This window comes from Tauraco erythrolophus, chromosome 7 (assembly GCF_009769465.1).
Source record: "Tauraco erythrolophus isolate bTauEry1 chromosome 7, bTauEry1.pri, whole genome shotgun sequence".
NCBI lineage: Eukaryota > Metazoa > Chordata > Aves > Musophagiformes > Musophagidae > Tauraco > Tauraco erythrolophus.
In genome coordinates this window covers 32,713,958-32,737,857 of record NC_141471.1, presented here as the reverse complement: position 1 = coordinate 32,737,857, position 23,900 = coordinate 32,713,958, and the positions used below count along the sequence as shown (strand labels likewise).

Genomic DNA, 23,900 nt, shown 5'->3' with positions numbered 1-23,900 from the left:
AGAACTGGTCTGTGTCAGGTGCAAGTGCAGATAGGTGCTTCTCAATAAAAATACACAGAAGAAGAAAGTGAAGAAAATTGCTTGAAGCTATATTGTGAATCAAGTCTAATTCACCACTTGAACTCAGATCTTACAGCTAGTCTTTTGAGACTGAGAATACAAACTGCTAACGCTCACCGTAGCCAAGGCCAAATGTAAGAAAAATGTGTCTTATTAAAAAAAAAAAGAAGTGTAAGTTTCCCTGTATACATGCTGCTTTGTGTGTGGTATATAATACAGTCTTCCAGATAAATTCCTTGGATCTAATCCTGTTCTCATTAAACCCATACAGCCCTACACACACTAATGTAACTGAGGAAAGAGTTTGTTCCTATAAGAATTATATTTCTAATAAGAAAGAAGCAGAAGCTTTTGGCAAATAACCTATATTGCAACTCTTATTGAACATGCTAAAACAAAAAACATAAAGCAAAGAACTGCTTACTGTAGGAGAAGATCAGGTCCGAGACCATCTAAGGAACCTGAAGGCACACAAGTCTATGGTACCTCATGAGGTGCATCTGCAGGTCCTGAGGGAACTGGCGGATGAAGTTGCTAGGCCACTATCCATCATATTTGAGAAGTCATTGCAGCCTCGTGAAGTTCCCAGTGACTGGAAAAGGGGAAAGTAACTCCCATTTTTAAAAAGGGAATAAAAGAAGACCCAGGTAACTACAGGCTGGTCAGTCTCACCTCTGTGCCCGGCAAGATCATGGAGCAGATCATCCTGACGACTATGCTAAGGTACATGGGAAATAAGGGGGTGATTGGTGACAGCCAACATGGTTTCACAAAGGGCAAATCCTGCCTGACTAATTTGGTGGCCTTCTATGATGAGGTTACAGTGTTGATGGATAGGGGAAGAGCAACTGACATCGTGTACCTGGACTTGTCCAAAGCATTTGACATTGTCCTGCATGACATCTTTGTCTGTAAATTGGAAAGACATGGTTTTGATGGATGGAGCACTCGGTGGATAAGGAATTGGCTGGATGGTCACACTCAAAGAGTTATGGTCAACGGTTCAATATCCAAGTGGAGGCCAGTGACAAGCGGTGTTCCTCAGGGGCAAGTACTGGGGCCAGCGCTGTTTAACATCTTTGTTGGTGACATGAACAGTGGGATCGAGTGCACCCTCAGCAAGTTTGCCAATGACACCAAGTTGTGTGGTGGTGTGGACACACTGGAGGGAAGGGATGCCATCCAGAGGGACCTTGACAGGCTTGAGAGGTGGGCGTGTGAGAACCTAATGAAGTTCAACAAGGCCAAATGCAAGATCCTGTACGTCCCATGTACAGGTACTGGCTGGGCGGAGAACAGATTGAGAGCAGGCTGGAGGAAAAGGACTTGGCAGTGCTGGTGGATGAGAAATTCAGCATGAGCCGGCAATGTGTGCTGGCAGCCTAGAAAGACAACCGTATCCTGGGCTGCATCAAAAGAAGCATGGCCACCAGGTTGAGGGAAGTGATTCTGCTCAGCTCTCGTGAGACCCCACCTGGAGTACTGTGTTCAGCTCTGGAGTTCCCCAACACAAGAAGGATGTGGAGCTGTTGGATCGAGTTCAGAGGAGGGCCAAGAAGATGATCTGAGGGCTGGAGCACCTCTCCTATGAAGACAGGCTGAGAGAGTTGGGGCTGTTCAGCCTGGAGAAGAGAAGGGCCTGGGGTGATCTTATTGCAGCTGTCCAGTACTTAAAGGGGGCCTACAGGAAAGCTGGAGAAGGACTTTTTACAAGGGTATATAGTGATAAGTCAAGGGGCAATGGCTTTAAACTGAAAGAGGGCAGATATAGGTTAGCAATAAGGAAGAATTTTTTCACTCAGAGGGTGGTGAGGTACTGGAACAGGTTGCCCAGAGAAGTTTTAGATGCCCCATCCCTGGAAGTGCTCAAGGCCAGGTTGGATGAGGCTTTGGGCAACCTGGTGTAGTGAAGAGTTTCCCTGCCCATAGCAGGGGGGTTGGAACTAGACGATCTTTGAGGTCCCTTCCAACCCTAACCATTCTATGATTTTTTAAATTGTATTTACCAATCACATTTCACTTAGAAAACATCAAATATTCCATTAGAGCATTGTCTGGGTGATTTCCCCAATTCCATCACCTACTTTTTTCCTGTGGGAGAATTTGAACTGGAGAGATTTACAAAATGCAGTAATATTTCCTACTTTCTATAGAAACTTTTGAAAAAAACCCTGTTTTGGAATTGGCCATATCTTGGTCTTGCTTTCTTTTTTGATCGTTACGTAATAAGACACATGAGAAAGCACATGGAGAGAGTCTTATAATTTTGTTCTCCTTCAAATTACTTTCTTCATTTTCCTTCAAGTTATCATCATTATGAATGAAAAAGTGAAACCACAACTCTTCTATAGACACATACATTTCGGTTTCTGTCGTGGGTAGTTGGTGAGCAGTCAGCTGTATTCCTTGAAGAGTGCTTGGTCTGTTTCTTACATTTGTGAGATGTCTTTTAGGCATTATGATTGTAATATTTTTAATGTACTAATGGTTTACAGACTGAGTTTGGGGGTTATCTATTTCACACTTATCCATGGTGTTATTCTTTTGCTTCAAATAAAAAGTTATTGATGATCAGTTTCTTCAGATAAATTTTTAAGACAAAAATTATTTCCAATCTTCAACTCTGCCTATTTTGCCAAGGAATTTAACATAGTCTGTGCCACTGATGTCAGCAAGAATAGGATCAAGGAGTGGGATTTAATTTACTTAACTGTAACAGAAGAAGTCAGAAATAGCTTTAGCAGTTAAATTACTTGTGGCAGAATTGTTTGTTTATGTCTCTAATATTCCTGTGGTATATTTTTGAATGATAGATCATTTAAGCTGACTCACAGATCTGAAAGATTAACATCTTACCAATATTCAGTTACCTTATTCCATATTCTTGTTAGTGTAAGAGGCAGTTTAACTGAAAAATGAATGCTAATAAAATGCCTTTTTAGTAATTCATTTTGAAAACCATTTGACCTTAACTACAATGAAAGTAGACTGTAAAAATCATCATAGATTCCCTTCCTTGAACTTTTCACAATGCTGAAAAATGACTGAGGGAAAGAAGCAAGATCCAGTTACTGTACCCTGTTTGTACAGCTGTACTTCATTGAGTGGAAGCTTGTGTTACACACAGTTTGTGATAGGAAGTAAATGCTTTTAAAACAACTAAGGAGACAGGTCTTTAACCTCCACCTTTTCAGATGCTTTGTTCACTCATTTAGCTTCTGTCGAGGTCTTGGGAAACATTTCAAATACAAATTATTATTGAGTAGTGAAGCTCACCTGAATAATTCATCTCCTGGTGAGCTTGTTAGTCAGAGATGCATTAAGATGTTTTCAGGGCTTTTTTTGAGAGAGAGAGATCACTAATTCTTGATATAGTGAACACTTGTTCCTTCAGGAACAAATGCATTCAAAGAGGGAAGAATTTTCAGATTGAGTGTTAAGCATTTTATGGGAGTTTTAATTCAGCAATCATAAGAATTTTTTGAGGACCTTTGAAAATGATGTTGTCATGTAAATTACCAAACTGTCAAAATTAATTAGATTTAAAATTCTCAGTTTCTAGTGTACAAGACTGTTACCTCCTGTTACAAGACTGTCTAGTCCCCTGAAATGGTGAAGACACCTTGAAATTCATTAAGAGAATTTTTTGGCATTACTTTATATTGCAAGTACATGTTAATCATCAGACCTAAACTATTTGATGTAAGCTTGGCACCAGGTAATTTCAGGACTTTAAATACACATTATAAGATGATTCTGTGAATGAGATTCTTGTATCTGCCAAAGGCACTTCTCTAATTGCTGCAGCGAAACAAGTCAGTGGCAATGGGAGTGTGCAGCTGGCCGTTAGCCAGTAAACTTTTAATTTCTGTAATCAGCTGAGGGTTTTTGTACACTTCATTCCTTGGAATACACGTGACCTTAAATTTAGGTTTATGCTAAACACACATTATTTGGGCCGCATTAACCACCCACTTTCTCATTTGCTATAACTAAGGTCATCCTTGTAGCTATCCATCTGATGGCCATGAACGTTTTTAGTCTTAACCTCCCACTTACGACTGTCCAGATATCAATATACAATGCAGAGGGGCTGCCCAGATCTGCACTTAATTTTGAAGTGTTCTTCTTCACTGCAGTGCATTAGAGGTGTCATGCCTTCAGAGGACATGGCTGACACTGGTTTTGCCCGTATTCCAGCAACTTTTTTTGAACCGTAACACAATAGAGCCATTGCTCTCCTTTGGCTGCGTCCAGGGTTCTCAGCAAGTGACCGTTTGTTTTTCCATTTGTCACTAGTGGGCAGGCAATCGCTGTGTTTTGCGGTCTGTGTTATAAGCGGGCTTGAAGACTTACGTGTTCCAGAAAACTGTAAGCATAACATCAGAAACCCGTTGAGTTGTTTAAATTTGAAGCATGAGATTTTTGGAATGTTTTGTGTCCCCTTCTAGTCCCCTTCTAAACAAATGCAGGCATGAAAGCATCCGCAGTCGTTGTCTCTCTGAACCTCATAACAGGACTCTTACTGACTCATGTTACCAGGACTCCGCTAAGGCTTTCTGGCTGTTTAACTCTCATCTCACACTCTCATTCTTCTTCTCTTCCTGCAATGATTTTAGTTCCTGCCACAGCCTCACCTTCCACAGCATGAAAGTTACACTGACTTGTGTCTACTTACTGACATTGAACCCAGCCTACCCAAACTCGGCTCTGAGCATTAGATTTTATTACCTGCTACACTATGGTCAAATAGTGAAGTGTAAATTGGGGGATTAGTTGCTTTTAACTTAACAAAAAAGGCCTGGGAAGCAAATGTTGCTTTGTTCTCGAGTACATACCTCATTAGAAATTATGTGTTTTGCAGAGGTTAATATACTATGGGCAGCGCACCAAATACATCACAGTTCTGAAGATTACAACTTATTCACAGCCTTGAGACAATCTGTACTGCAGAAATACACCTCCTGGGTAAGTTATGCAAGATTCAACAAACATATTAATATCAGCAAGATTTAGTAAAAGTGAAAACATGGTGTTTATTTCCCTTTGAAGAAAAACATATAAATTATGTAAGATGTTTGACACTGAAAGCACAGAAGTTGAAACTGAAGAATTAAGCTTTAAAAATACATTCATTAATCTTTTTAAGGCAAACTTGGAAAGAGGTGCAGTAGTTAAGTTTAAGAAGGTTAATTATAACCCTGCATTTATATTTTCATAACTTTTTGAGTAAAATGGGACATTTTTTTGCGTTCTGTTATTCATGCATAAGTATGGGAAAAGATCAGATTATAACATAACTATTCTAGAATATGTCTGTGTAACTGAAAGAAGCAGGGAGAGAAATCATTGCTAAAGATTGCTTTGGGCATGTGAATGTATTTATTTGTCTCTGCTCATTCACATCATGTGACTGCACTCTAGTAAGTAAGGGCAAAATGCCACTGCTTTTACCTAGTGTTATTTCAGATATAATGGATTTAAAATGGTGAACTCTGCACATGCAATATAAATTAAGAACAGTACTCATTTACAGATTAAAAAAATGTATATTTCCAAATACATTCATAAATGTAACATACTATTGAGTGTTTAGTTTTGGACCCAGGATAACTACTGATTTCCTCAGTTTCACCCGCATGTTCTCTTGACTATTTTTTAACTCAGATTGTAGTTTAGTGGGTTGGTTGTTATTTGTTTTTTTTAAAAAGAATAATATCTTCAAAATTTGAATTTTCAGAATTAGAGTTCAAAACCAACATTCAATGTTGTTTTGTATCTATAAAATATGTAAATGCTCTTCTCCAATGATGTGTAATACTTGTGGTGGAGGAAAAAACCCACAGTCCTCTGGCAATCTCTACATCTAGCCTATGAGCAAATGACTCAAAGCCAAGAGTGTGTGCTCACACATGCAAATCCAGTGTAACTCCGTTAACTTCAGTAAAGTTAGTCTGGATTTATGCTCACATAAATGAGCATGGACTTATCCTGTTGTTCATAACTATTTCAAGCCCGTGACATTAGATGAGTTAAAGGGCTAGGTTCCAAAAAATAACTAGTTCTGGAAATTGTGGAACAGATACATTTTGTTTTGTTTCTTACAGTCTTCTTTGTGAAGTCTTGGGGTTTTTTTTAATTCAGAAAATAGTCATCTAATCTAGTAGAAGTGCCTCAAATTTAAATGGCCATAATGAACAGTAACGGAAGGGATGTGTCTCTGTCACAACTCTGCTTCCTATGTAAATACTGCCATGTTAAAGATTTAACCTTTGCACATTTACCCATTGGGACCATATGTGCAAATGCTTAACAAAAACAATAATTCAAAAAAGACAAAAAGCCTGTGTGTACATATGGGTGTGTGCTTGAGCACTTTGTCTGCCTGTGTGATTTTGAGGATGATACCTCAGAGAGCATAAAATATTCAGGAAGGCCAAGATGTCTGGCCTCCTTAGTTTCTGAAGACCATCCTCAGGACCACACTGGTATCACTTGGCAAATAATGTATATACAATTAAAATTAATTTGCTTGGAGGAAAAGGAAACAAACCTAGGAATCCGTAATACTTTCGTGTGAGGTTTTTTTCCACCAAATATTTGGTGTTAGCTGAGACATTTGGTTAATGTAAATATCAATTTACCTCCTCCTGAGAACTTCTGAGAGATGTGCCAGTTTTCTTTCTCCAAAGACTTACTGTACATGAACACAATTCTTTCTAGTTCTTATAGCACTGCTGGTTTTTTGGACTCCCACACTTGTCCAGAACCCCAAGGATACATCTGCCTTGAAGCTGAAACTCAGTGAAGCCTTCTGTTAATGTCAGAGTGATCCGATGTTGCTGAATGTGTACTGTGGAATGCAGCTGGACATACAGTTTTGTGGCAGCTGTGAGAAAGTTTTGGTGGATGATCTGGGATTGTGGGACTATTCTGCTGCCAACTCTATTGTGTTTTAAGTCAAACATTATAAGATAAATAAATCAGCATATTAATCTGTGTGGGTTGTACTTGAGCTGATTGAAAAGATGTGAAATGAAAGAGAAGAGAAAAACATGCTTGAAGTACAATCAGTGGTGTGAGATGTGTTCCTGAACTTGGAACCAAATGTGTATTGCTTCATGTTGTTTGCACACACAGTGTTTCTGTTTATCCAGTGGAGGGGCTACAGAGAAGCAGACCTACTGTTAGACTGAGAGATGGCTTTGAAGCCCATTCTCCAGGAAAAATATGTGCAAAAAAAATGTTTATTCGTTTTTAAGAAGAAATCATCAAGCTAATGCTATATAAAGTTGTGTTGTGTTTTTGTTTTTTTTTTTTTCCTGATGAAACGCTCAGTTAAAGTGTAATTGTGAAAGGAGAAAGTAATATACACACTTTGAAAAGCTGTGATTTAATTCTCTGAGTACCAGTTCTCAACTATCCTCCAAGGGTAAGGATTAATTGCAAATATTACATCCATAATAAATTGATAGCTTTAGACTATGCATTTAGATAAAGGGTTGAATTATGCCTCATTGGTTTAAAAGCCGTTGAAACATCTGTATATAAATCTGGAAAGGGAACAGGCAACGCTGTTCTTTTCAGCACAGAGTCACAAAGTTCACGGCTTATCTACTGAGGAGTCTGCCAAGTCTGGGACTTGTAAGGGATGGGGTTTTTTTTCAGCCCTTACCTTTAACTCCTGCAGAATTCTCACAGAAGTGTAACCCACATGAACTAGCCGCTGGCCGCTGCCCCTCAGCCCCGCTGCACCCCGCAGCCCCTCCGCGGCCACATCGGCAGGTGGCCCCGGAGACTGAGCGTGGAAACGGAGGGGCTCAGCGCAGGAAACTCAGCTCTCCTGCTACACCTCAGGAGTTTCAAAATTTTCCTTTTCTGTAGTGGAAGAGCTTATAAGCTTTTACTTAGAAGTGAGAGGGAGAAAAGTAGAGCAAGCCCATGCCAGAGAGTGTGCAGCAGCCGCACACCCTTCAAAAGGGACGGTGCCCAACGGGTAAAGGCACGCAGCGACAGCACGGTGGCCCAGATAGGAGCCCCTCTCCACCCCCTCTGTGAGTGCCTTTCCCATCAGGTTATCAGTTATTGTGGCTCACTCTCAGTCTCTGTTGCTGAATCCACAAGTGGGAAAAGATCTGTGACTGTGATAAATGTTTTTCTGCAGTTTTGACCAGAAATTCCATCTTGAAACCAGAACAGCTTTTCCTCTACAGATTAGTGAAAGTTGGTACATTCCCATGAAGTGTTTTGATTTGGTGAATTGACATTTCCAGTGAAAAAGTATTTAATGATTTTTTTTTTTTTCCCCCAACATTGATCTGATTTTTCCAATGGAACCACAAATAGGAGAAACTAAATCTTTTGTATGGGAGAAGTTTTAATTCCTCCCTATGGATTCTGCTTTTGTAAAGGATCTTTGAAATCCTTTCTGTGCAAAATACAGCTTACATTGCAAAGAAACATGAGGCAGTTAGGAAAGCATTCTCCTTTGTCAATCTCAAATTTACTTGTAGATTTATACAAAATTTCCCTCATCTCACTGCTTAGCAGTGAAATCCTAGTACTCATTGTGAGAAGTAGGTTAGAAAATAAGTATGAAGATGATCCTTCCTTCCCCTCTGAGTCCTCTGTAAATACTACCAAATTGCCTCTGATACTTTTAGGGAAAAGGCATATAATTTTTAACTCTACTTTCAATCTTGCAACCACTTCCATGAGCAATCTGAAAACCATTTATTATGATTTTTTTTTTGAATCAACTTCCTCTCCATTCCTTTTAAAAAATTTCCTGCTCTTACCATGCCATTAGACAGGTACAATCAACAATAAGAGGAAACTGCAGCAGCTTTACTTAAATGTGGCCATGTGCCTTACTCCTTCGTTGGCTTCTTTGTGAGATAACCTTTGAGAAAAAGCATGCCAGCCTTCTGGCTGTTGTGAGGCAAATGTCTCTCAGTCTCTCTTTTTATTTTTTATAGCTTGCCCTTTTAATAATTAAACACTAAGGGGGTCCAGGTTAGAGGAAGAAGAAAAAGGAACTCTGAAGAGAGTTTGACTCCATGCCAGTGTTCAGGGCAATTCTTCTAAAGCATGGGAGGCCTGCACTATGTTTCTGTTTCAGAGCATGGAGAATTATGGGTTTGAAAGTCACTCTTCTGTTTAGTAGTCTTCTGCACAAGGCAATCTGATCTACATTTTTAATTCTTGAGGAAGGCTCATGCCCAACTCTTCTCCAGAATTTCATGCCTAAATGCCTCATCCCCCTCAATGACATTTACTAGCTCCCACCTTAGGTAAGATTTGCTATGAATTTTTGTGAGTTTACTTAGACTGAGTGATTTTTAGGAATTGAATGTGCAAATTTCATATTCCAAATATATTTTGCTTTTTTTTTTGTTTTATATACAAACACTTCAGGTGTTGAGGATCAGACTGATTAAAACAAAATAGTTGTTTATATTGTTTCCCCCAAGTTCAAGAAGCTCAGCATAATCCTTCTATCACCTTTGAATTCCTTTACTTCTTGGAAAAGAACTTTGAAGACATACAACCAGGAACACGCAATATGTAGTTTGTGGGGCAGCTGTGATCCATGAAGCCTTTGAATGTAGTTTTTGAAATCACAGCTGTCCCAGCCCTACCAGATGATGCTGAAGCTGCAGTGACTTAAGGGTTTCTTTCTAACATTTCAGTCATTGGTGTTGAAGCCATCAGACTGAGCTGGGATTGCAGGGCCTTAGTCCTCCATTGGCTCGTGACAATGAGATACGGCTGTGGTGACTTTCTCGAGAGCATCAATCACGTCACAGGGATGGAGGTGCAGCCCCAGTGTGACATCTTACCTATTGGGTAGGCTTTTTGATAAAAACTAAGGGAATATCTGCATTAAATGCTGTGTGCAGACCTACACTAAAGGAATTCCTGGCTCAGGAGGCTTATTATGGCTATCAGATCGCTTTCTCTGATGTTCAAAGATTTGATTTTTTTGTGAGAAGGACAATAGGAATTTGAAAACAGTTTGCTAATTTTGCTCTGTGTTTCACAGGGAGCTCTTATCTATTATCCAGATTTTCCCTGAGCGCTGAAGAGATTTAAAGTTTTGAAGATACCGCCACTACTGTTTGTTTTAGAAAAAATATCTGTGTTTTAGGGAAGGATTAACTTTCTAATGCAGCTGGTATAACACAATGTTAGGTAGAAAAAAAAAAAAAGAAAAAGCCTTTTTCTGAAGAAAGCAGACCAACTTTTAACATGTGAAGGTCTTGGAAGTCTTATTCTATGTCTCAGCCAGTTAAGCAGTTAATTGTGAAATTCCTGGGACTTTACTCTGTATATAAGATATCAGTGTGATTCCTAAGTAAGCAGTTTTCTGAAACTGTTTTCATGCTAGCATATCTTTAGAACTCAGCAATATACTGGGGCTTCGAGGGAGATGCTGTGAGAAAGTTAAGGTGAGAATTTGTAATTAACTTTGAAAGCCAAGAAAACTGCCTTGCCTTTATGGTGCTCATGTAGAGAGTTTTGATAGAAAAGCTATAGTGTTATAAATTCACAGCTTGCTTACGCTGTGATAATTCTCCCCTATAAGTGAACCCTTCATGTCAAGGGTATGTTGCTGTCTGCTCCATATAGTACACAGAATAAGCACATAAGCTCAGGATTTCTGAGTTCTTTTCTTGAATTTTCTACCTGCTCACATTACGACTTTTGGCAAATCACTTTTGCAGCAATTTACGTCTCATTTGCTATAGCATATCTAGTAGTAACATAGTAATCAGTATCTATTCTACATAATGTCTACATTATGGATGTATTAGAAGAAGCAATTATCTTATGCAGTGCTTTGAGCTCCTGAGATAGTACTTTGTTATATCATCACAAGTTTAGAATGATATATCTAATTTATATTTTCTTTCTCATTTTTCAGATTTTCAACTTGCCCATGGCTCTTTTTATTCCACCTTCAGTGTTTGCTGTTCATCTACAGTTTAATCTACTTTACCAGTTTTGGATACATACAGAGGTAAAACCAGGTTTTTAAACCATACCTAAACAGTTAGCCTGGAGCAGTGTCCTGGAAATTTGCTAGCAGCTGATTTATTGTGTAAGAAAAATCTTTGTCTGACTTCTTTAAGGAGAAACATCTGTTCATTTTTATTCCTTTTTCTGAATATATATTGCTAAGTTTATAAGAAGCAATGAGGCCAGTTGGTCCTGATTAGATTAAAAAAAAGTAACTAAGGAATCAAAACTTTTTGCTATTTTAATACTGTATTTTCCCATCTTGCAGCTTATTAAACATTTCTGGCAGATACTGAAACTGATTTCATTTCTCAGATAAATATTTTAGGGAAAAATATACAAACCCCACTGCTTCTTAAAGATTATTTAGAGTTAAAACTGAAGTCAGATATTGTTTCCTTCTTACTGCAAGTGCTTCTCAGGTGAAAATGCTCTTTCATTATCTGATGGCTATTTGTTTATGACTGTTTATTTATTTATTTATGAATTTATTTATGAATTTGTTTATTTGTGTTTTGTGAGTACATAGACCGTATCTATTTTATGTACACATACACTTAATAACCCACAGTAATTAGTAGGTAGTTTCCCAGACTTCTCGGGTGGTTGAACGGCTGCCTGCTTTCTCCCTCGTGCTACAGTGGAGGTGTTTAAAAGCATCCCGTGTTATATGTCAGTAGCCCCTAGCGGACTGTGGGCTAATTATCTCTGCAGCGCTTTTACTCCTTTGATTTTTTCTGACTGTACAGATGCTTTTTTCCCTCTGTAGTTTCATTATGTGATCTATAAGACGATTCTTTTGGAAGACAATTTTATTTTCTTTACTTGCTCTTTTAGGTGATTATGTTAAATTTCAGGTTTTATTTTCTCTTTTCTGTGTGTTTTCTTTAAAAAAAAAATATTTTTAAAAAAAGCTACTTACAGTGGCCTAATAGAAAACTTCTATTGTTGAAATATCACTTCTGTTCGGCACATTTCTAAAATCATTAATATATGTCTAAAATTATTAATACATGTTGCTCTGCAACACCACGTGAATAGGAGAGGCTTACACACATCACCAGAACTAGCACAAACTCAAGCAATACACAATTAAACTTGTCAAAATTTTTTGAACAAATTTGAACACTTTGAAATTATACCCAATGAATATTCTGAGTCACATGGTAGCAAAGTTTCTTTGATCATGCCTTAGGTTTCCCAAACTGGTTTAACTGTGTTTTACCACTAAGAAAAGTATATTATATCTCATCTACCTCTTCTCTGCTGTCTAAAGCCATTTCTTCTTGGCTGAGATTTTTCTTATGTTCTGCTGTGTAGCAGTAACTGGATGAGTCTTAGCACTGGTGAGACAGGGTGCGTCTGAAGTTTCTAAAGTGAATTTCAGAGACTTACGAGTCACCTACATCCCTCTAAAGCGCTAAATCCTTCATAGGGCTTATAAGGAATTTCCATAGCGTATGTGCTATGTGCCAAGTTTAGACACTAGTCTAAACAGGAATGAATTTCAGTCTCAATGAAAAGATAAGAACTCTTTGCTATTAAAGTATCGTGCCAGTAGAAAAACAATGGATCTTTTGTACTGATCCAATCCTAGATCTTTGTTTACAAGGGAAGATATTCTTAATATTGATACTGTTGATTTTGTAGCACAGCTAAAATTGGTTGAAATATGTTGAAGTCATGCTTTAAGGTAAAAAAACAGTTCTAACTATCTTACACTAATGATAGTAGAATGAAAATCCTTTCTGTAAGTCTCAGTTTCCTAACATATGAGGTTTGTTTGGGGCTGCAGGCCAGGGGTGATACAGAAAACATCATCATATCTCAGTGACTGCTGCTAGCTCTTGCGCTGAGAACTGAGATTCATCATCCGATGACACCAAGCTGTGTGACACAGTCGACACACTGGAGGGGAAGCTATCCAGAGGGACCTTGACAGGCTTGAGAGGTGGGCCTCTCTGAACCTCGTGAAGTTCAACCAAGGCCAAGTGCAAAGTCCTGCAAGTGGGTTGGGGCAATCCCAAGCGCAAGTACAGGCTGGGCAAAGAATAGATTGAGAGCTGCCCTGAGGAAAAGGACTTGGGGGTGTTGATGATGAGAAGCTCAACATGAAATGATAATGTGCACTTGTGGCCCGGAAAGCCAACTGTATCCTGGGCTGCATCAAAAGAAATGTGGCCAGCAGTGGAGGTGGAGGGAGGTGATTCTTCCCCTCTACTCTGCTCTCTTGAGACCTCCCCCACCTGGAATACTGCGTTCAGGTCTGGAGTCCCCAACACAAGAAGGACATGGAGCTGCTGGAGCGAGTCCAGAGGAGGGCCACGAAGACAATCTGAGGCCTGGAGCACCTCTCCTGTGAAGACAGGCTGAGAGAGTTGGGGTGGTTCAGCTGGGAGGAGAGAAGGCTCTGGGGTGATCTTATCGCAGCCTTCCAGTACTTAAAGGGGGCCTACAGGAAAGCTGGAGAGGGACTTTTTACAAGGGCATGTAGTGACAGAACAAGGGGTAATGGCTTTAAAATGAAAGAGGGTAGACTGAGATTAGATCTAAGGAAGAAATTCTTCACTGTGAGGGTGGTGAGGCACTGGACAAGGTTGCCCAGAGAAGTTGTCGCTGCCCCATCTCTGGAAGTGTTCAAGGCCAGGCTGAATGAGGCTTTGAGCAACCTAATCTAGTGGAAAGTGCCCCCAGTCCATGGCGAGGGGTGGACCTAGTTGAAGTTTAAGATCCCTTCCAACCCAAACCATCCTATGATTCTATGATCTTCTAGCAGCTCTGGTGTCCTCTGGGAGCCTGTGGCATGTGTAAGAAGGGGACAAAGGAATCCGAGTCAAGCAGTGAAGAGAGGAGTGAGCCTGGGGGGGCTGCCCTCTGCCACCTCTCCTTCTGGGCAGGCAGCTGCCCACGCTGGGCTGCTGCCGCTCGGCTGGAGATGGCCGCAGCGGCACAGCGTGGAGCACTCCAAAGCACCCGGCTCCTGAGGTGCCGCTGGGCTGAGTTCGTCCTGACAGCATTGCTGAGGCTCATCGGGCCGGCTGGGCACAGCGCAGCTGCAGCAGAAAGAGGGCTAAGAGTTGAGAGAAATGGCCATGCAGACACCAGGTCAGTGAAGATGGAGCAGGAGGAGGTGTGCCAGAGCTGAGATTCCCCTGCAGCCTGTAGTGAGACAGCATTAGCCCCTGCAGCATATGGAGATTAAGGGTGGAGCAGTGATTCACCTGCAGTTCGTGGAGAACCCCACGCCAGAGCAGAAATGTCTGTGCCTAAAGGATTTGTAAAGGACTGTCTCCATGGGAAAAGGACCCTCATGCTTTGGAGACTGATGGTGGAGCGGACATGTCTGTGGGAAGGAACTCCATGTCAGGCAGGTGGCTGCACCCAAAGAAGCCGTGACTCTCTGGGAAAAGGCCGTGCTGGAGCAATTTGATGGGTAAGGATTGCATCCTGTGGGAAGGACTCACGTTGGAGAAGTTCGTGGAGGACTCTCTTCCATGAGGAGGGGTCTCATGGTGGAGCAGGGTAAGAGTGTGAGGAGTCCTCCTCCTTAAGGAAGAAGCAGCAGAAACAGCATGTGATGAACTGACCTGCAACCCCCACTCCTCATCCCCCCTGAGCTGCTGGGGGAGGAGGTAGGGCTGGGAAGAAGGCAGGGGTAGTGGATGGTGTTTTTAAGATCTGGCTTTGTTTCTCATTATCCTCTCTGAATGAACTGTTAAATTAAATTGATTTGTCCCCAAGCTGAGTCTGTTTTGCCCAGGGCCGTGGTTGGTGGGTGATCCCTCTCTGTTCTTATCTCGACCCTCAGGCCGTTTGTTACATTTTTCTCCTTTCCACCGCACCTGGAGGGAGGAGTGAGGTACCAGCCCTATGGAAGCTTAGCTGCCCACTGCACTAAACCACAACAAAATGTTAAGTATGTCCTTAGATTTCTATTGCTTTATGTTTCCTTAGGCAAGATTTAGCCCTATATTGACTAGTCAAATATGTTTGGAAATTGTAACTTCATGACTTTTGATTACTCGTATTTCTCCTTCAGAAAAAGAAAATCTATTAAGATACAGTAAAAAAATTATCTTTTCTTTAATAGGCTTTTTTTTCATAGCACTGAAAAGCTTAATAAGAGTAATGCACAATTTATTGTTTTATGAAAGGAAAAAAGACATAATCTTTAAGCAATAGGAAAGAACAAAAGCATCTGACAGTTTCTGAGGAAAGATGTTTTGGTTTGGGAGTAATTTAAATTTAATTCGATAGTTACAAGAGAAGGATTGTGTTGTGCTGAAACTTTCTATGCCATGTTTCTGCCTAGAGCAAAATTTTATAGCCAAAGTATGATCCCTGATATTTTCCTATACTTTAATTTAGAATGTGTGCAGTGCTGTTTCAAACAATGCTAAGAGAAGTTTCCTGTGTTATAACTTTGACCTTGTTCATATTTATTACATCAGTTTTTGTCCAGCTTTCCTACCAGCAAATCAGATGTGGTCTATTTTATTTTAACTCAAGTGGCTCGTATATTCCTGTGAAGACAGTATACCAAATCATAAAGATCAAAAGTACCCACTCATTCTATCTCAGTTAGACTTCTTTATTTCCTGCATACTTGGTATACATTAGCTTTTGGCCTTTAATATAAAGTAGTACAGCATTTTAAATACCATAAATGTTATATAAAGATTCTACTATACCATAATTTTAATCATAATAAAAGATCTCTAGCACCAAAATCAGAACAGGTTATTGATACAAGAAAGGCATTTTTGTAATTAATAAAGAATATTTAGGTGCGCTAGAGTGAAAACACGACTTTGTGACTTAAATTATGCATTTGCTTTAAACTGTATTCTCCCATTAAGAGCTTTGCTGTCTGAAGTTCACTTTTTTTCACAGCTTCTGTGCATTATTGCACTGTGTACGTGACAGTCGGAAATGATATCAAAAATTTTCCAAAGATTTTTAAAAAATCTCTGAGTAGCACCAAGGTATTGAAATAAACTCATAATGGTTTAATTAAATGAAAAATGAAAAAAACCCCACCCTCCAACCCAAAAACAACTGAAAAAAACAGTTTAATGGTTCATAAAGATAGGATCTCAATAAATCAAGAGAAAACAATTTTTGGTCCTATCCAACTCTATTTAGGTCAATAGAATAAATCAGTCAGTAGATCTGCTCTTCAATGGTCTGGGAAAAATGTTTGTATGACTAGACCATTCTCATCTAGATCATAAAAAGAGTAAAAAAAAAAAAAAAACCAAACCACAACTCCAGTCAAAGAGCACTAAAAATCTAACTTTTCAAAAGCCACAAAATGTTTCAGGACTGTTACTGACAGATAGAAATACTCCATTTCAGTTTATTTTCACAGGTGATTCGGAAGGTCTATGGCTCCTATTAAACTATATCCTTCCGTTATGCATTTATTACAACCAATAAGTTAGGTGTGTTTATAACCTGATAGACACCTGTGAAAAACAGAAATTAGTTTCTGTTGGTTTAGCTGTAATTTTTATGAGATGTCAAATTGTATTTGGAAAGTATCAGCTGAATCAATCCCTGTTGGTAGTAATTGCAGCAGCAGATTATTCCTTGCCTGTTTGATCTTTGACATGCATTAGTTTCTGTTTAATTTTCTAATTTAAGGAAAGACTGTAATCTGCCCTTTACCATACTCACAGAAGTCAGGTTTCTAAAGGCATCTCTTTTTCCTTCATTTAAGTCTTCCTACCTCATCAAACTCTGGGAGCAGAAAAAGGTGAACCACTACTATTAACCAGGAGTAACATGGGTGAAAACAAGTGAGGAATGGGAAGAATTTTGGCAATGCCTCATGCAGGCTGGAAAAAGAGACATGAAATTGCTACAGGTATAGGAAAAAATATGTTTGTTTTTGTCAGAAAACACCCAATTCAGCTAAAATGAAACTTGCTGTAGAAGTACATTGTATTTGAAAAAAAATATTTTGCGCTTATGTGCAATGTATGCTGATCTATGTGGCTGTGTATGACTTTCTTTAGCTTTGAGTTGTGCTCAGTTTTCTTTAATGAAAAGCTTTGAAAGGGAGAGAAATTGTGGAGGCTTCACACTTTCATGAAAAGGAATTATCTTCCTGGCAGGAAGCCACGCAGAGCTCATCAGGGCTCCCTGAGTACAGGTGAGCTGCTGTGACCCAATCCTGAAGTCCTTACATCCGTCAGCTCTTACCTAGGAAGATGGCCAGATTTGGAAGAAGTCTTCTATGTTTTTTTTTGTTTTTAAGAAATATGAGCATAGAGTCAATAAGGAAATTAAACAAGCAGAATAAAGAACCAAGTAAAATTAAGTAAAATACATTAAAATGTATGTATTTCTTTTAAGTAGCAGTACACCTGTGATTACGGTATCAATAGCAAAAGCTATTCTTGCAACTCTAGAGGACATATGTAGCTTTTTAAGCAGAAACTGTTCGAGATTAAAGTCTATTGGATGACTGTTAAAAGAAACATAAAATCTTTAGGACAATGTGATAAATAAGTGACAGCAAGAGACAATAGATAAAATATTCAGTTATTAATTCCCAGGCCCTAATAATTGTACTTGATCCTCTATTTCTTTGCAAATTTCATTTTTCCATTTTCTTGGACCTGCCTTTTCCAGATTGTGTGCTGTAGTCTCAATTAAATAAACAAGACAGGAACACAGGAGTAAACAAGTGTAACAAGGTTTATTTAAAATACTTTCAGTAGTTCTGTAATTTAGAAGAAATTTAATAATCAGTTTGTTAACACTGAAAGGTAAATTTCATCAGGAGATGAGACTTTGAATTTAAAAAGCATTTTAAGAAAACTTATTTGACTACAATGCTTTTGGGTGTTTGCAGTAGGAAGAAGATAGTTTTGGTTTTGTGGTTGCTTTGTGGAGTTGGAGAAAGATTTTTGGTAATGAGCTAAAATCATCAGTAGTTTGCAAATGAAAAATGGAGATGCTCTGCTGGTAGTTAAAAAAAAAATCTTGAGGCCTTGTTTACAAGGACATATATTTATGCTTAAATTAGTTATGCAGTGAATAGTTCCTGTAAGGTCAATGAGTAATGAGTCAAATTTAACGTGTACAAGTTTTTGCTAAATGGTGAGATACAAGTGCTATTGAATGGATCACAGTGGAAACAGAGTACGATGGACTGATGTGATTTCCTGTTGAGATGAGAAATGTGGTTTGTTTTTTTGTCTTTGTTTTTAATAAGGAGCATCACCAGTAAAAGGTAAAATCAGTAATAATCCAATGTATTGAGTATAATTATGAAATCACAGTCTCTCTTGAATTTGATATTGAAAACTCATTTTGAATTCAAATTATGCTAAAAACCCTTTCATTTTCTGTATTCTAGTACGTTGGTTCATTTAATGAAAGAACAAGATTATTTGGTTTGATTTAGGCACTATACCCCAAAACAGATATGAGTCTGTCCGATGTGCCCTTTCAAATTAGAAACACACACGTTTGTCCTAGTCAAGTTACAAGTGATCAATCTAAAAACTTACCGTTCATGAGACTTTTGCTGAAAGTTATTGAAAAGGTGAATGTAATGTAGAGGTGATATACAGCCATTGTCCTAGTCTGACGTTCACGACTGTGTCTGAAAACTCTCAGTGATGCAAATGATTTAAGTGGAATTCCTAGAAACAGACCACATCATCTGACAGCCTATTGTGTTTTAGAAGCTAGATTTTCTCACTGTTACAAAGATCCAAGAAATTATTCTAAAACCAGTGGGGAATGAACTAATCGCTGATTTGCATCAAGAACAAAACTTTGGTTTACGAAAGAAGCAGAACTAAGGAAAATGTGGAGCCTCTCCAGAAGGAAACGGGACACCTGGTTACCCGGGATATGAAGAAGGCTGAGGTACTAAATGACTTCTTTGCCTCAGTCTTCACTGACATGTGTTCTGTGCCCACTGCCCAAGTCACAGAAGGCAAAGGCATGGACTGGGAGAACGAAGAACTGCCCACTGTAGGAGGAGATCAGGTTTGAGACCATGGGACTTGATGAGATGCATCCGCGGGTCTTGAGGAGCGTGGCACGTGAAGTTGCTAAGCCACTACCCATCATATTTAAGAAGTCATGGCAGTCTGATGAAGTTCCCACTGACTGGAAAAGGGGAATCATAACCCTCATTTTTAAAATGGGAATAAAGGAAGACCCAGGGAACTACAGGCCAGTCAGTCTTGCCTGTGTGCCTGACAAGATCATGGAGCAGATTCTCCTGGAAACTATGCTAAAGCATATGAGAAAAAAGGAGGTGACTGGGACAGCCCACATGACTTTACTAAGGGCAAATTGTGACTGATAAATTTGGTGGCCTTCTATGGCAGGGTTACAGTGTTGATGGATAAGACAAGAACAACTGACATCGTCTACCTGGAATTGTGCCAAGTATTTGACACCATTCCGCATGACATCCTTGTCTCTAAATTGGAGAGACATGAATTTGATGGATGGACCACATGGTGAATAAGGAATTGGCTGGATGATTGCACTCAGAGAGTTGCAGTCAATGGCTCGATGTCCAAGTGGAGACCAGTGATGTGTGATGTTCCTCAGGGGTCAGTATTGGGTCCAGCGCTGTTTAACATCTTTATTTGCAACACGGACAAGTGGGATCAAGTGCACCCTCAGCAAGCTTGCTGACAACAAGAAGCTGTGTGATGTTGTGGACACGCTGGAGGGAAGGGATGCGATCCAGAGGGACCTTGACAGGCTTGAGAGGTTGGCCTCTGTGAAGCTTGTAAAGTTCAACAAGGCCAAGTGCAAAGTCCTGCACATGGGTCAGGGCAATCCCAAGCATGAGAACAGGCTGGGCAGAGAATGGATTGCGAGCTGCTCTGAGGAAAAGGACTTGGGGGTGCTGGTTGATGAGAAGCTCAACATGAGCCGGCAATGTGCGCTTGCAGCCCAGAAAGCCAACCGTATCCTGGACTGCATCCAAAAAAGCGTGGCCAGCAGGTCAAGGTAGGTGATTCTGCCCCTCTACTCTGCTCTTGTGAGAGCTCACCTGGAATACTGCGTTCAGCTCTGGGGCCCGCAACTTAAGAAGGACATGGAGCTGCTGGAGCGAGTCCAGAGGAGGGCCACGAAGACAATCTGAGGCCTGGAGCACCTCTCCTGTGAAGACAGGCTGAGAGAGTTGGAGTTGTTCAGCTGGGAGAAGAGAAGAGAAGACTTCAGGGAGATCTTGTAGCAGTCTTCCAGTACTTAAAGGGGGCCTACAGGAAAGCTGGAGATGGCCTTTTGACAAGGATATGTAGTGATAGGACAAGGGATAATAGCTTTGAACTAAGAGAGGGGAGATTGAAATTAGATCTAAGGAAGAAATTCTTCACTGTGAGGGTGGTGAGGCAGTGGGCAAGGTTGCCCAGAGAAGTTGTGGCTGACCCATTTCTGGAAGTGTTCAAGGCCAGGGTGGATGAGGCTTTGAGCAACCTGGTCCAGTGGAAGGTGCCCCCAGTCCATGGTGGTGGGGAGGTGGAACTAACTGAAGTTCATGGTCCCTTCTAACCCAAACCATCATATGATTCTATGACAGTTCTGGTCTCAGTCCTGATAGCTGATGCTTTTATCATACTGAAACTCATTGTTTGCCTGCCACAATCTGTCAACCCAAGCATTTACTGGGGAGAGAAGAAGGACAAATAAATCAATAAATACCAGGGAAATAAAAATACTTTCTTTAATGCACACAGTGCCTTTGTAGGTCCAGATAGGATATATATACAATAGAGACAATAAAACTCAAACATGATTCCAAGAAACAAAGAGATCTCACTGCTTCAATCCAGCCTGTCTGCCAAAATGGCTTATTAGATTTTTCTGACCAACTCGCAGGATGTAAGTCTTGTCATCATTGCACTTGCCAGAGTGTGGAGAAGAGCAAAGCTAACAACGCGATTGCTAGAGGAAATGCTGGCAATAACTGCAACATATGTTCCACTTCTCCGTTTTTCACTCCCGCCATGAGGGGAGAAAAGTATTATCTTTCTAGATATATAAAGCATATAACTCTACTTCTTGTTTTAAATAAAAATAACAAAAGAGAGAGAAAATAAAACATTCATAAAAGAGCACACTGTTCCTGTCTTGCTAAGTGTAGGCTGTGCTTGAACATAGTTTAATCAGGAAAAACATGAGATGAGGTTTGGAATTCTTTCCTTGACACCTAGGACCTCAATGATGATGAGGATTTCACCTTAGTAGCACCAGGACGAACTTCCTGTTTTAAACCTAAGTGCTTCTTGGCACTTTTAGGTATCTGAGTCTCTCCAAAAGTGCCTTGGCATGGTAAGTTAAGTATTTTATTCTTATCTAGCTTCTCTTTAAACTGAACTGCAGAATAGAGAGGGTCTTAAAAATATTTAAGTCATATAAATGAACTGAGTAGTGCTCTGCACCAGTAGCTCTGAGTTCAGCATGCAGTACATGAGCTGTGTTCTTTTTCATTCTAAAAGAATGTGGCTGCTCCACAATAGTCGGCTTATGTTGGAGATTTGCATTTGATCGGCAACAGTTTGAACAGAGGAACCGTTCCCTTTCCTTGTTGAAGCTGGGTCACTGGTGAGGCCAGAAAGAAAAAGATTATGGAGCAAAGACATAAGCAGGAACTTGACTTTTCATCCGAATAATTAAGTCCTTGAGTCTGAGTGTTGGTTTCTGGTCCACCAAAGACTCTTCTTGCAAGAGAAGCTGTGAAATGTTTAATTCAGCAGAAGTGGGCCTGATTATTGCTAATCTGCCTGCAGAAACCTTAAATCTAAAAATAATATTTCAAGAGTTTTATTTAGGCCACTTGTGTCTATTATGTCTCTGGAGAATTATCAAGATAAAAATGAAATGAGCTACTTAGAGCAACACATTTCAATACATTCTGCATCCTGCAAAACAATCTAAACAACTCATTTACCAAATAAAGTTAATATAATAACAAAAGAGTGCCATATTAGTGGAGAAATAAGTTAGAGATACTCCTCTCTGTAAAAAAAATAATCTAAATTTCCATTTTAACATGTTGCATGTACTACGCTTGAGGTTTTCTCATAGTTTGTACCCATTGAGAATCTACTTAAATTAGTTATGGCTTCAAAGCCAACTAAAATTTGAAAGACTTTTATTTCTTGAAAACGCAAAGTGTAGGATGCTGATTTTATTTTGATCTATTTAAAGAGGAAGGTGAAGAACTACCCTTGGCTATATTTTAGTTTATTTCAGGGCTGGCATACTGATTTATTACTTTCTGTTTTTTTCCCTGCAATTGCCAGCATGTATTTGTCAAGCTGATGAAAAATACTGAAATTGTATAGCAATTTTTCTCCTGGAGTTTGTTTAAAATGCTTAACTTGATATATGACTGAGAGAGCGACTTTCTGCCTGCTTTGCTATTTGTAATGCTGCAAGTAAAACAAGCAGTTAGTACAGGTTTTCTCTCATTTTTAGTGGATAAATTAACTGAAACTTCCTATATGTGCTCATCTTTCCCATGACAAGGCTTAACTGGACCTTTAAAGAAGAAAAAAGTTGCGTCCACTTACTGGAAGTGTTAACTCAAATATTCACGTAAGATGCCAATTTGATTCAAACCTTACCTCCTAGTTGAGGTGTAAAACAATGAAAAGTGACAACAGCCTGCCTTCAAGATAATTTATTATAAACACATTTTTTAAGTCTGTGTTTATTATATAAATATGCCCTAAACCAGACTATCCATTAAAACTAGGCTTTCACCTCCCATTCCTACAATCCAGATTTATCAGAAATTCACCCCCTATGATCCCAACAGGCCTGATTCCTCTTGCTTGTTTTATTTCTAAACTATAAATATTGTTTTTTCACTCCTCAGTGTGGAAATTTGGCTACATCCATTTTACATGCTTACTGGAGTAGAAAACTGCCTAATCAGATAGGAAAACAGTTGGCGGTATATAAATCAGGGTTTGCCGAGGATTTCAAAGCGTGAAACTGGCAGACGAGCACATATCCTAGGAGTTCTGCCTTTCCCCAGCTTCCCTGTAGAGATTTCACATGGCAAATCCGATCACCAGGGCCATCTGTATAAATACATGGGTGTGTTGTCCTGAATTAACATAGCAGCTCTAGTGGGGAATGCAATTAAGGTCTTATTTTTAAATTTCCCCACCAGACTGTCTGAAATATAGATTTATATACCAGTAATAAAAATCTTATCTTGATTTTGAGAAGGAAATCAATAGTAATATGTGTTTTACTACCAACTAGTCTAACAGAAACTCGAAAGCTAAGTTCAGAGTGCTCCTTAATGATGTTCCAGGGATGAATTTACTGTCTCCTGTCCTGTAGATCAGTAACACCATAATATTGAAAGTAGTGCTGTGCTACAAACAGCTTTTCTTATACTGAAAGGAAAAAAAAAAACAAAACACTTTGTATATACAAATGGTTTTACTGTAACGTTGCCTGCTCTACTCAGTTGACATTCCTTCCTAAGGTTCATGTGGAAACAGAGTTAAGTAAAGATTCATGTCGTAGTGGTGACAGGAGGAATTGTTACACAAGATGTAAAGTTTCCCTTGGATTTCATGTCACGATTTTTTCTCATTATTTAAACAAGAACTACGTTGAAGTGGTGCAGGTACCAGGCAATAAAGATTTCCCTTGGTGCTGACAAACTCCGAGACCGCAAACGGCGGTGCTTACATGCCGCAAGAGATATTGCATAATGTTCTTTTCCTTTAGGCTAGGGATTGCTGTCACGAAGGAAACATCTTTATATAAGAACTACTATTACAGAAAAAAACTGTTTAGTTGCC

General features: G+C 39.5%; 1 protein-coding gene across 1 annotated transcript in view; it reads left to right on the top strand.

The window, feature by feature from the left end:
* The window catches only part of AGMO (alkylglycerol monooxygenase), a 197,039-nt gene that overhangs the window by 73,406 nt on the left and 99,733 nt on the right, over positions 1-23,900 (top strand). Inside the window, exons 4-5 of the mRNA XM_086614920.1 lie at positions 4,925-5,028; positions 10,988-11,083. Of these exons, the coding sequence (XP_086471046.1) occupies positions 4,925-5,028; positions 10,988-11,083 (200 nt within the window). The remainder of the gene's footprint in view (positions 1-4,924; positions 5,029-10,987; positions 11,084-23,900) is intronic.